General features: G+C 37.3%; 1 protein-coding gene across 9 annotated transcripts in view; it reads right to left on the bottom strand.

The window, feature by feature from the left end:
- The window catches only part of Znf143 (zinc finger protein 143), a 62662-nt gene that overhangs the window by 27693 nt on the left and 20751 nt on the right, over positions 1 to 14218 (bottom strand). For 8 of the 9 annotated variants that reach the window (XM_076846858.1, XM_076846862.1, XM_076846855.1 and 5 more), the window contains 4 exons: positions 9509 to 9628; positions 7827 to 7902; positions 6560 to 6685; positions 2837 to 3016 (listed from right to left, as the gene is read on the bottom strand). In XM_076846858.1, coding sequence (XP_076702973.1) covers positions 2837 to 3016; positions 6560 to 6685; positions 7827 to 7902; positions 9509 to 9628 — 502 coding nt within the window. The remainder of the gene's footprint in view (positions 1 to 2836; positions 3017 to 6559; positions 6686 to 7826; positions 7903 to 9508; positions 9629 to 14218) is intronic. The other variant, XM_076846863.1, reaches the window with a different exon arrangement.

Below are 14218 nucleotides of genomic sequence, written 5' to 3'. Positions count from 1 at the left end.
TCCTGTCCTCTTCCCAATATCCATTCTCAAAGCAGGCAGGATTAAGTTCTTATCTTGGTGGATGGTTGTAAAGAAAATGTAGTGAGGGAAAGGGAAGTGGGAGTAGATTTCCTAAGCAGAAAAGTGGCAGCAAATTTCAACTTGGAAAATCAGCCAATTTTCAACTGAGAACAGAAATCCCCACTAGGCGGCACCAAACCACAGTCAAAAACTGAATGGAGCAGTATACAATGGCACATGCTTTCAATCCCAGCAACTCCAGAAGCTGATGTTGGAGGATGGAAAATTCAAAGTCAACCTCAACAATTTAGTGAGATGCTATCCAAAATAAATAAATAAATAAATATATAGATAAATAAATAAATAAATAGAGCTAGGGACTGGGGATGTAGCTCAGTGGTAAAGCACCTCTGGGGTCAATTCCTGGTACACCCCCATCAATTTTTTTTTTTTTTTGCTTGAGCTTTAGAGTTCCTTTTGGCTGGCTACATGGCTTCACATGGATCATCTGATAATCAAACTTCATGATAGACTGCATTTTAAGAAAAAATTGAAAAGACAACCCATAGAAGGGAAAATATTGCAAATCTGTCTGACAAAGGACTTGTATCCAGAATAATAAATAATTCTTACAACCCAATAGTGAAAAAACAACCCAGTTAAAAAAGGGCAAAGGATGTGAAAAGATAATTCTCCAAAGAAGATATATGAAAGGCCAATAAGCACATAAAAAGATACTTAACATTATTAGTCATCAGGAAAATGCAAATCAAAAGATATCACACTCACTAGGAAAGTTATAATAAAAAAAAAAAAACAATTATCTGCCTATGGTGTGGACCAAATGGAAGCATCATACATTGCAGGTGAGATTGTAAAATGGCACAGCTACTTCAGAAAACAGTTTGGCCGTTCCTCAAAAGTTAAAAAACAGGGCTGGGGTTGTAGCTCAGTGGTAAAGTGCTGCCTCTCCCATGTGAGGCCCTGGGTTTGATCCTAAGCACCACATAAAAATAAATATATATATAAAATGAAATAAAGATACTGTATCCATCTACAACTAGAAAAAAATTTTTTTTAAAAGTTAAAAGATGGGGCTGGAGATGTGGGTCAAGCGGTAGCGCGCTCGCCTGGCATGTGTGAGGCTCAGGTTCGATCCTCAGTACCACATACAAACAAAGATGTTGTGTCTGCCGAAAACTAAAAAAAAAAAAAAAGAAGAAGAAGAAGGGAAAAACTCATTGATGAGGAAAAAAAAAACAAAAAGTTAAAAGACTTTTTTAAAGTGTCCCAATAATTCCACTCCCTTTTTTTTTTTTTTTTTTTTTGGATTGAGGATTAAATCCAAGGGGTGCTTTATCACCAAGCTACATTCCCAGTCCTTTTTTTTCGGGTACCAGGGATTGAACTCAGGGGCACTCAACCACTGAGCCACATCCCCAGCCCTATTTTGTATTTTATTTCCAGGCAGAGTCTCACTGAATTGCTTAGCACCTCGATGTTGCTGAGGCTGGCTTGGAACCCACCATCCTCCTGCCTCAGCTTCCCAAGCGCTGGGATTACAGGTGTGCGCTACTGCACCTGGCCCCAGCATTTTTTTATGTTTTATTTTGAGACAGGATCTTGCTAAGTTGCTTAGGGCTTTGTTAAATTCCTGAGGCTGGCCTTGAATTTGCAATCCTCCTGCTTCAGCCTCCTGAGTGGCTAGGGTTACAAGCATGCACTACCACGTCTGGAGAATCATTATGCTTTAAATGGATAAATGGGGCTGGGGATGTGGCTCAAGGGGCGCTGGGTTCGATCCTCAGCATCACATACAAATAAAATAAAGATATTGTGTCCACCGAAAACTAAAAAATAAATATTAAAAAAATTCTCTCTTTATCCCTCTCTCTCTTTAAAAATAAATGGATAAATGTCTAGTATGTGAATTTTATCTTAATATAGCTGTGTATTAAAAAATGAGAAGCCAAGCATGGTGGTATACACCTATAATCCCAGTGACCTGAGAGGCTAAGGCAGTAGAATCACAAATTCAAGGACAGCCTGGGCAACCTGGTAAGACCCTTGTCTTATTTTAAAAAAAGGGGGGGGGGGGGCGGCGCAGCTGGGGATGTAGAGCACCAACCCTGGTTTCAATCCCAGTATTGCCAAAAAAGTGGAAAATGTATCCATAGATCATTCCTCCTTTTCTACCCCACAAGCTCCACAATGTTTAATTTAAGAAACACCCTTACCATGATAGCATAATACAAAAGTCCCCTGATTACTCCTCCAACTTCACTGCGTACAAATCTTTTACATGTAATCTATGCTCTAATTATATGGAACCACCCAATATTATGTTTTTTCATACCTTTGTGCCTATATTCATTACACTTCCCCTGCAAAGAATAATCTTCTGTCTACCTTTTACATCAGGATTCAGTCTAAAAGTCAAATTCCCCAGTAAAGTCTTTCTGAAACATTTCTTCCGTTCCTACAAGAAATGACTGTTTCTGCCTCTGCTCCCAAGCATCTTGTTCATGTTACAGACATTCTTCAGCAAGTTCATGACCACTAATCTCTCCCCAACTAGACTGTATTTGATAATGTCTTATCTGTCTCTAAATCTATGGTGTCTGGTAGAAAAACTCATGATAGATGTCAATAATTGTTGAAGAAATGAACATACAAAAGAATGATTAAGTTGAAAAATTTTAAAGGTGTTTAACTTCTTTCCTCCATGCCAACTGGTAGGAAGAAAAGAAGAGATTAGCTAGGTATTGTTTCTGGAAGGGGCAAGAATTAAACTAAGCCTTCAAAGATAAAGGACCAAGAGATCAGAGATCATTACCTGTGTGTATCCTCACATGATTTTTATAATTGGTTGCGCTGGCAAATGCCCTCCCACATCCTGGTTCTGTGCAATAATAAGGTCTTTCTCCTGTATGTGTCCTAATATGCACTTTTCTGATATTTGATGTTGTAAAGGACCGACCGCAGCCTTCGAAGGGACACTTAAAGGGCCTTTCTCCTGAAAATACAAAGGAGAATAAATTAAATGGTACAAAAATAGATAGAAAATTGAAATGTCTTATCTTCAATTTTGCCTGGGATCAGGCTCAAGACTTGAGTCTTCTATTAAGTTTCCCTTTTAGGCTTTCTCTTTTCCCCTGGAAATAGTATTTTCCACTCCTAACAAATTTGCCTTAGAAAAACTGAATGGTATTCAAAACTCATCAGTGATTACATGTCTCCCCAAGATGGAATCATTCAGATGTGCATATTAAAAATTGAGCTGAGAAAAACACAGAAAGAAATGGCAGAAAAAAAATATATAAGAGAAAAATAGGGTCAAGAATAAGGATTAAGTTAGAACAACCCCAGAATCACTTAAAAGTTTGTTTCCTGCTTTATTTATGCTACGATATCTGGCAGAAAAAATAATTTTAATCTTTTAAAATCTAGTGCTTAGCATGTTTGTCAAAACACTTGCTAAATACATTACTATTCTCATAGTCCAAACTTATGAATGAAAACTCTGCCAATTATATTCCTTCTTTCCTATTTGCTTTATACAACCTTGAAACTCAAAAGTCCTTTGAACAGTCAAGCAGGAGATAGCTTTTGCTTTCAATTTCTATAATGAATTATAGAAATTGAAGAGCTTTTGCCCTTTTCTATAATGAACTCAAGCAAACAACTTCTGGAGCAGGAAAAAAAAATCTTTATAGACAGACACAAGTATTTCATATATATATATATGGAGAGAGAGAGAGAGAGAGAGAGAGAGAGAGAGAGAGAGAAAGTCTGTTATTTTTCTTTGGGTCAAATAAAATTATGGTTTCCCTGTTGGTACAGACCATTCCAAAAGACTTCTGCCCTCAAGTTTGAAATCATTAAAAAAGGAACGGAATCTTTCTCTTTTCTTCAAGTGAATTTTTCACCATATGTTCACCAAAGGAGAACAGAATTCATATTGGGCAAGTCCCATCTCCTCCAAGTCTAGAAGACCTCTAAAGTCTTCCCACTTGTGACATGGTATGAAAAGCATCAATTTTCTAGGACAATTTTCGTTGTACTATATGTATTACTATTCTGTAGCACCTAATTTGTTTTTGACTGAAATCACCTAAGTTCCTAAGCCCCTTATTCAACCCAACATTGTACCATGTTAAAATATTATGCCATGGGCTGGGGATGTGGCTCAAGTGGTAGCACGCTTGCCTGGCATGCGTGAGGCCCAGGTTCAATCCTCAGCACCACATACAAACAAAGATGTTGTGTCCACCAAAAACTGAAAAATAAATACTAAAAAAAAACAAAAAACAAAAAAAACTCTCTCTCTCTTAAAAAAAAAAATGTTATGCCATTATAACATTGTAAATCATGAAAATGTCATGATAAAAGTGGTGTATGGGGGCTGGTACTATTGCTCAATGGTAGAGCTTGTCTAACATGCAAAAGGCCTTGGGTTTAACTTTTGGCACCATGAAAAATAAAGAAATAACAAAACATAAAGACCAGTGTCAGGGGCTGGGGATGTGGCTCAAGCGGTAGCACGCTCGCCTGGCATGCACAGGGTGCTGGGTTCGATCCTCGGCACCACTTAAAAATAAAATATAGATGTTGTGTCCACCGAAAATTAAAAAATAAATAAATAAATATTAAAAAATTCTCTCTCTCTCTCTCTTAAAAAAAAAAAAAAGACCAAAACTGTATGTTTTGATGGATGAATTAAAGAATCACAATTCTGACAGGCACAGTGATGCTCGCCTATAATCTCATAATCTTGGGAGGCTGACACAGAAGGATCCCAAAGTCAGCCTCAGCAACTAAGTGAGGCCCTGTCTCAAAAGTTAAAAAAAAAAAAAGGCCCAGGAATGTGGCTAAATGGTTAAATATCCCTGGGTTCAATCCCTGGTACCAAAAAAAAAAAAAAAAAATCCAATCATAATCCTGACGTTTTTGCTCAATGTCATGGTTGTATATAGCTTTTATACAACAAATTGGCTTTATATTGCAAATCCAAACAAAATTTATAGCATCTTGGAAACACTTGCCTTTGATATAATGAATAAAAATAAGTGCAGGAATGAGATGGAAGCAGATACCTACAACCATTCCTAAGCATTACAAAGTAAAGCAAATTTAGGATCATGTTTGTACTAAAGATTAACCTTAGTTGCTAGAAGAATCCTCCCTGGAAATCTGTTAAACTATATCAGAGTATTTGGAAGTGCAAAAATTGCAACATTTGGGGACAAAGTTATGACACCATGTTTAAAACAACTATACTAAAAATCTCTAAATTACTTTATGCTTTATTACTTAGTCAATAGCTTAAAATAGCATCTTTTATCAACAGTTTCTGAATTTTGTTCAGCTCTGATCCAAAACAAATACTTAAGCCAGGCATAGAGGCACACACCTAGAATCCCAGCTCCAGTGGCTAGGGATGCAGAGACAAGAGAAGCTTAAGTTCAAAGTCAGTCTCAGCAACTTAGTGAGGCCCTAAGCAACTTAGTGAGAGCTAAGGGGTGGGGATGTGATTAGTGGTTAAGAGCCTCTGGGTTCAATCCCTGATACCAAAACAAAAAAACTAAAAACAAATAATCACCCTTATAGTATCAATTCCACAAGCAGTCAAGCATAGGGTAGAGAGGGGAGTGAGGGGAGATAAGAATAAAGTATCACTTAGAAAAAGAAGGTAAGAGGGCTGGGGATGTGGCTCAAGCGGTAACGCACTCGCCTGGCATGCGCAGGGTGCTGGGTTCGATCCTTAGCACGACATAAAAATAAAATAAAGATGTTGTGTCCACCGAAAACTAAAAAAAATAAATATTAAAAAAATTCTCTCTCTCTAAAAAAAAAAAAAGGAAACAAGCAGTTTAAAAAAGAAAAAGAAGATAAAGACATTTAAAGAGGAGAAGAGATGATCACAAGTAACAAGTCTTTTTTTGGGGAGGGGGTGAGGAGAGGGGTATTAGGGATTGAACCCAGGAGCACCCTATCTGTGAGATATATCCCCAGCCCTTTTTATTTTTTATTTTGAAGACAGCCTCCCTGAGTTGAACTTGTGATCCTCTTGCTTCAGTCTCCAAGTCCTTGGGATTACAGGCATACACTGCTGCAAGTGGCTACATGTTTTTCTTTCTGTGGGGCTATTAGGGGCTCAGATATTTTCTTCAGCAGCAGCTTACTAAGGAGAAGCGATACTACACTCAGGCAGAATCAAGTGCCTTAGGTTTTGTTCTCAGGCTACTAACTAGACATGCAATCCTAGGAAAATGAGCTTGTTGCTCAGATAATTTCTGCAAGCTGCAAGGGATGGTACTCTAGAGCCATTGTTCATCTCTTTTGGAACACAGACCCTTTTAAGAATCTAAGAGAGTCTTGAGCCCTTATCCTGGTAAGAAATATATAAACACAAATAGCAAATTCCATGGAATTTCAGGAATTTAAAAGAAGCCCCTGATACTGATTCCCTGAAATTTTTCCAGATACTCCTTCCCCAAATCCCCTCCCTGAAGATGAAGAATTCTTGTCCTAGATATGACACTATTTACAATGGTACCTGTATGAGTTCTAATATGTTTCTGTAGATCTCCTGATGTTTTGAAAGATTTGGTACAATTATCTTCTGAACACCGATATGGCTTTTCTCCTGTATGAGTTCTGACATGACTTTTTAATCCATAACCTTCAAGGAAAATTTAAAAGAAATTTGATTACACAATACTCCTCTAAACATTCACATTGAAATTAAAGTACTGAAAAATATAGTAAATTCCAAGAATAAAACATGTTATTAAAAACGTTCTTAGACGGCTCAGGACTATCACACTGAAAATTTTTAGTAGTTTATCTCTGTTTAGAAGTGTGTGTTTAATTTTTTAAAAGTCTCCCAATTGGGCTGGTGCTGTGGCTCAGTGGTAGAGCGCTTGCCTAGCACATGTGAGGCCCTGAGTTTGAATACTCAGCACCCCATAAAAATAAATAAATAAAATAAAGGTATTGTGTCCATCTACAACTAAAAATATATTTTTAAAAAAGTGTCCCAATTATATTAGATGATGTTCACAACTCATATCCAAAAAGTTTAAATTGGATTAAAGACAAGGAACAAAGAATGAATGTCAGGAGGACTGGTACATGTTGGCCCTGCCACATATATCCCTGGGTAGACTCCATCCCACTGTTAAGTTCCAGTTCTCAGTGGGAACTTCCCTAAGGTCTGTATTAATGTCAAATTTTTAGTCAGCTTTTAAAATTTGGCTTTTATTTTTCTTGCTAAAAGAAAGTAGAACATGTAGTGAGAAGCACCAAAGTAGGCAAAGACAGGTCTGTGAAGGAAAAAAAGAACACAGAGAGGGATAGAGCAATCAGGCTAAGGAGGCAGTTAAGAGTTAAGAAAACCCAATAAGGGCTGGGGGATGTGGCTCAAGCGGTAGCGCGCCTGGCATGCGTACGGCCCGGGTTCGATCCTCAGCACCACATACAAACAAAGATGTTGTGTCCACCGAAAACTAAAAAATAAATATTAAAAAAATCCTCTCTCTCTCTCTCAAAAAAAAAAGAAAACCCAAGAAGAGATGGGGTTGTGGCTCAGTGGTAGAACGCTTGCCTAGCACGTGTGAGGCCCTGGGTTCGATCCTCATAAAAATAAATAAATAAAGGTATTGTGTCCGACTACAATTAAAAAATAAATATTTAAAAAAGAAAAGAAAACCCAATCATGTGTTCTCTGGACTCAAGACAAGGATGAAGGGTCAAGTTTTTGCCCACTTATCTCTGCTTGACCTCCATCAGAACCTAGAAACAAAGAAAATTTATGTTCTTACCTGTTGCAAAAGCTTTCCCACAGCCTTGATGTTCACACTGATAAGGCCTGTCTCCTGTGTGTGACCGTTCATGGACCTGTTATTAAAACACAGGCATGATTCCATTTCTTCCACACATTCCTCAAGTAAGATGATTTTAACATAGACCTATTTTCCCCTCTTATTGCTGAGTGATTTTGTTGTATGCTTTTGAAAGAAATAAAACACCTTTTCCACAAAAACTATAGCCCAGGGATAGGGATATAGGTCAGTGGTACAGTACTTGCTTAGCATGGTGAGATCCTGGGCTGGATCCCCAGCACTCTAAAAAAGAAGACAAAGACAAGCAAACAAGCCAGGCGCAGTGGCACACACCTCGGAGAGACCTTTTTTGTATTTTATTTAGAGACAGGGTCTCACTGAGTTGCTCAGCAACTGGCTTCTGCTGAAGCTGGCTTTGAACTCACAATCCTCCTGCCTCAGCCTCGCAAGCTGCTGGGATTACAGGCATGAGCCATGAGGTTTTGCCAGTTGCCCACGCTGGCCTCAAACCTGCAATCTTCCTACTTCAGTATTCCAAGTAGCTCGGGTTATAGATGTGCACCACTATGCCCAGCTTACGTTTTTTTTTTTTTGGTTGCAGATGGACACTATATCTGTATTTTATTTATTTTTATGTGGTGCTGAGGATTGAATCCTCAGTGAATTGAATCCAGTGCCTCATGTATGCAAGGCAAGCACTCTACCACTGAGCTATAGCCCCAGCCCATATTTAAGTTTTTATTTGTATTCTACATCTAGGATGAGGGGATAAAATGGGCTTAAAATATTCATTTTAATAAGGAACAGGAACATCTGAGGTCTGAGTTTTTCCAGAGTGATTAAAGGTACCTGCATGAAACATGAATGAAGAGAATTAGGACAGGGTGCAAGGAAATGTTACCCAATGTAAAAAGTGTAAAGGCTGCTATTAGAGGGGTCTAAGTTTGAAGTAAGGTTCCACCACTTCCTTCTCTAAACTTTGAAGTCCTCTTTGTAAGGTGGGGACATAATAGTATCTATTGCTGTGACAGCAGAACTTACTTAATTCTTATAACCACTCTGTGAGAGAGGTACTCTTATGATCCAATTATAGTTGGGGGAATGAGGTACCAAGAAGTCAATTATATGCCAAGGTTATACACTAACAAGTAATGAAGATGGACTCTTGGGTCACTACTCCAAATATGCTACGTGCACACTTTCTGACATAGTTATTTAATATGTCTTAGATATTGTTATAATGAGTCACAGTACTTCTATTGTGTTCATCTACAATTAAAATAAAATACTTCGTCCAAAAATTTAATACAGGACAAATTAACATCAACTTTTGCTGGATTCTGGTGAATCACTGTTAGCAGAGTGAACATACACATCTCTCATATAATTACAAAAATTTCATATTTGACCAAATGTTTTGAAATATACAAAGTGTCTCACATGTGCCAGGTAATATGCAGGACATCAGGGATATACAGGTGAAAAAACACAGTCCAGGTCCTTAAAGAACTGACAGTTTCTACAGTCTGTACAGGTTTTTGTGTGTCTGAGTGCGAGCATGTGTCAGTATTTTGATAAGCATTTGAATGCTATATGCATATCACATTAGTATTTAATGTCCTAGGTATACTTATAACTAAATAAAACATTTATATATACACCTTGAGATGATGAGCTGTTGTATATAATTTTCCACATCCATCATATTTACATTGAAATGCTTTTTCTCCACTCTGTTGAGATTTAGCAGTTACTCTTGTTGCATGTCCTTGTAAGACAATCTAGATAAAACAAAAATTATGATTTAAATTACTCAAATGGAAATAAAAAAGCTGAAATTTTCACAATAAAAAAAGATAAAGCTATAATGTGGGTTCCAGATTCAGATTATCACTTTATCAAGAGTCTATCAATCTAAATCAGTCACATTCTTCCTGTTCCATTGCTGAAGTCAGCGGCTCTGAAACAGTCAAAAGGAGAGCTACAGTTGAAGGCACTGCTAGTTTCAAAGATCTATTTCTCTCCTAGAAAATCAACCCAAGTACCATCCCCATTGTATGCACGTATTTCTTGACATACTATTATTTAACTATGCTTTTTTTTAAGGACATATGCCCTAAAATGTCAAATACATTTTCAATTTCAGAAGCATTTCAAAAGCAATGAGAAAAGCTGGGCCTAGTGGCATACATGTGTAATCTCAGCTACTTGGGAGGCTGAAGCAGAAGGATCCTAAGTTCAAAGCCAGTTTAGGCAATCCTGTCTTAAATCAAAAAATAAAAAGGGCTGAGGCTGGAATTGTGACTCAGTGGTAAAGTATTCCCCTAGCATGCCTGAGGCACTGGGTTTGATCCTCAGCACCACATAAATATAAAATAAAGATATTGTATCCACCTAAAACCTAAAAAATACATATTAAAAAAAAAGGGATGTGGTATAGCTCATTGGTGGAACACTTCTGGGTTCAATAGTAAGAAAGAAAAGGAAGAGGAGAAAGAAGGAAAGAAGGGAGGGAAGAAAGAAGAAAGGAAGAAAGAGAAAGATGGAGGAGGTATGTGCAGGCATTAGGTCATTTAAGTCACCTATAGGAGATAATACAATCAATATAACATTCTGTACTTATATTCAGCACAAGATCTTTTCTTTTGGATATAATACCATAAGAATTCAAATAACACTCCTATGCTAGTAAAGGCTTTTAAAGATTGCTGCCTATTTTAGAAATTATGATACCACAAATGTTGAAGAATGGCTGTCTACTATGTGGGTCATATGGTGATATGTTGCAATACTCTTTTCTGTGCTGGCTGTCACTCAAGGTTCAAAAATGACTCAGAGTTTTGTGGGGTTTTTTTGTTTTTGCTTTTTGTTTTAGTTGTAGTTGGACACAATACCTTTATTTTATTTATTTATTTTTTAATGTGATGCTGAGGATTGAACCCAGGGCCTCAGATGTGCCAGGCGAGTGCTCTACCACTGAGCAGCTCCAGAGGTTTTTTTAATGTTGTAAAAAATTCACAATAATGAAGCCAAAATCATCACTGGGTGATACTACAGATGTTGTAGGCTTAAAAAGAAATCTGAAAATAAAAGGCATAACAAGCATGTGATCCTGATGATTTTTCCTCAAAGATCTGTTGATTCTCTTTTTATTTAAAAAAATATCTGATTTATATAAGAGATTCTGCCATACCTCACTACTTTTAGATAAATATGAAGGTTTTGGTAAGTAAATTTTCATAAATGTATTTTTAATTGCTTGCTGCTTTTTATCCTCATTCTTAAGGAAATTAATGTTTCATGTAATCTGATTTATGGGGTGAGAACTGATCAATAAAAATTATTTTAGGGTTGGGAAGGTAGCTCAGTAGAATATTGCCTAGAATGGATGAGACCCTAGATTTGATACCCAGTTTCACAAAAATTTTAAAAATCTACATTACTAGATATTTAGACTCTAAAGTAATGTGTTCTCCCATCTCAGTAACCTCAGATTTCTTTTTTTCTTTATTACTGGAAATTGAACCCAAGGCCTCATGCATGGAAAGTAAGTACTGTACCGCTGAGTTATATCCCAGACCTCTTTTTTTTTTTTTTTTTTCGCTGTACTAGGAATTGAATCTAGGGGTGTTCTACCACTGAGCTACATCTTTAGCCCCTTTGGGTATGATCCCTAGTTTTGGGGGGGGGAACCAAGTATCCAACAAATTTTTCCTAATTTATACCATTTCATCTTGTAAAAAACTTTATTTTTTAAAGTATATACAACAGCTATATGTATGGTAATATTATGGGTCATTTTGGGTTTTCTTTTTGGAAAATCTCCAAATTAAAAAAACAAAACACTAAAATATTAATATTGGTGCTACGGATTGGACCTAGAACTTCATGCATATTAAGCACACACTCTATCATTGAGATACACCTCTAGCACCTTTTTAAAAAAATCCTAGATAAATATTTGAGGTGATGGATACATTAATTATCCTGACCTAATCACTACATGTTGTCTATCTGTATGGAAATATCCCACTATACCCCCCAAAGAGGTATGACAATTTTTGGGGGGGAGGGAGGGATTACTGGTGATTGAACCTATGAGGAATCTAGCACTGAGCTACATCCCCAGGTCTCTTTATTTTTTGAGATAGGATTTCCCTAAGTTGTTGAGGCTGGCCTTGAACTTGTGATCCTCCTCTCTCAGCCTCCAAAGTTGCTGTGTATATCACTGTGCCTGGCCCCAAAATATGTACAACTGTTGTGTCAACTTAAAAAATCCTTTGCCCCTGACTAATAATCACTGATATAATTATTACCTTTAAGAGATGGAAAAAAGTGGGCTTAAAATATTTAAGAAAAGCAAGGTTTGGACTGGGGATGTGGTTCAGTGCAAGAACATGTGCCTCGCAGGCATGAGGCCTTGGTTCAATCCTCAGCACTGCAAATATATATATAAAGTTTCACTTGGTTCAAGGTCATGTAGCTAGATTTAAAAAATACAGAAAACAAAACAAAAATAAAATATGAACCACACCTAAATTGCCTATACTAAACAGGTTTGGTTCAATGCAAGAACACGTGCCTAGCAGGCATGAGGCCCTGGGTTCAATCCCATGATTTAGGAAAAACAACATCCACGGATTCTGGAAGACTGTACATCTATAGGCTGGCCAATGATATATCAATGCCTATGTGGTCTGGCTTAAAAATTCAGGCTGAGCCCCATGCTACATGCCTTTATAGTCTCAGCACTCTGGAAACTGAGGTAAGAGGATCACTTGAGCCCAGATGCTTGAGGCCAGCCTAGGTTTAAAAAAAAAAAAAAAAAAAAGTCTCGCCAAGTGTACAGATTCTCTCTGCAGGAATTTGACCTAAGAAATAAATGGAGGAAGGAAGGAAGGGAGGGAGAGAGGGAGGGAGAGAGGGAGGAAGGGAGGAAGAAATGGAAATCCTGAGTTGGTCATGAGTGGTAAACCTGAGAAAGCATGGCTATGATGAGTCATGTGCAAACTCAATAAGAAGACAGAGAAAGCGTATCTCCAGAGAAAAGGGAGCAGAGATGCCATGGAAGAAACCAGCCCTTTGTGGGAAGTGGGAGAGAGAAGAAAAACAAGTGAGATCAGCCTCCATTCCTGATTCCTTTGTAATTCTAGTGCCTGTGCGGACTAAATGTTCAGCAGTTCCCATTCTGATCTTCTTATTTGCTCTGATATATCCTTACAATATATCTCTTTTTTCCTTGAGCTAGCTTGACTGGTTTTTGTGGGTCTTCCAACTATTACAGCTCTGATTAAAATACTGTCAAACCAAAGTACTTTGATCTCCAATTAAAGAAAAGTTAGTTTTGAATGATGAAAGGGCCTGGCATTCTAACATAACACGTAGAGTATCAACAATTATATGTATCTACAAATAGTATTTTCATGTGTTACTTAAATATTAACCAAATGAAAAATCTCACTTGGTTATCATAAACTCATGAGATGAGTAAAGCAAATATGATCATCATTCTCAAGTAACAGATAAAAAAATTCAGATCCAGAGAAGTAACTTGCTGCAAGTCCCACTGCTACTAAATAGCAGAGTAGAAACTTAATCTGGATCTTTTGATTATAAATTGTATACTACTTCAATACTGTTTTCTACTTAATAAGGGTGTTGTAACATGAGGGCAATGACAATAGCTATAGTCTGCCACAAACACATCCCCCTCCCCCCAGTGTTTTTACAGTTCTTACAAATGAACACACAGGTATTCTTAGAGACTATTTTATATTGGGGTTTTAAATTCAGTGCTACTGGGGCTGGGGATGTGGCTCAAGCGGTAGAACGCTCGCCTGGCATGCATACGGCCCGGGTTTGATCCTTAGCACCACATACAAACAAAGATGTTGTGTCCGCCGAAGAAAAAAAAAAAAAAACCTAAAAAAAAATAAATAAAAATTCTCTCTCTCTCTCTCTCAAAAAAAAAAATTCTTGAAAATAAATTCAGTGCTACTGACATTTTCAGAGGGTAACTCCTTGTTGGTGGAGCTATCCTTTGGGGGAACTCTCTACCCACCAAGTTTCAAGTAGTTTTACCTAAATTGCTGACAACCAAAAAAACTGTCTCCAGACATTGCCACATGTCCTGGGGCAAAACTGCCTCCACCTGAGAACTGCTTTAAGTACTCTAAGCCTTTCCTTGTCCGGTGAATTTTTTGTTGTTGTTCATAACAGAGATGAGTTCAGTGGCACAACTAACATCTTCATGTTACAGCTGAAACAAAAATTCTAAACTGTAAATATCACAATTTTTAAAAAAATCTAGACCTTGGAAACAAGACTATTTACAGGAAAATCTGTTGCTTTAGCTATCAATTTCTTTAAAG

The sequence above is a fragment of the Callospermophilus lateralis genome, chromosome 2, assembly GCF_048772815.1.
Source record: "Callospermophilus lateralis isolate mCalLat2 chromosome 2, mCalLat2.hap1, whole genome shotgun sequence".
NCBI classification, from domain to species: domain Eukaryota; kingdom Metazoa; phylum Chordata; class Mammalia; order Rodentia; family Sciuridae; genus Callospermophilus; species Callospermophilus lateralis.
This window is presented reverse-complemented; position numbering and strand designations above follow the sequence as displayed.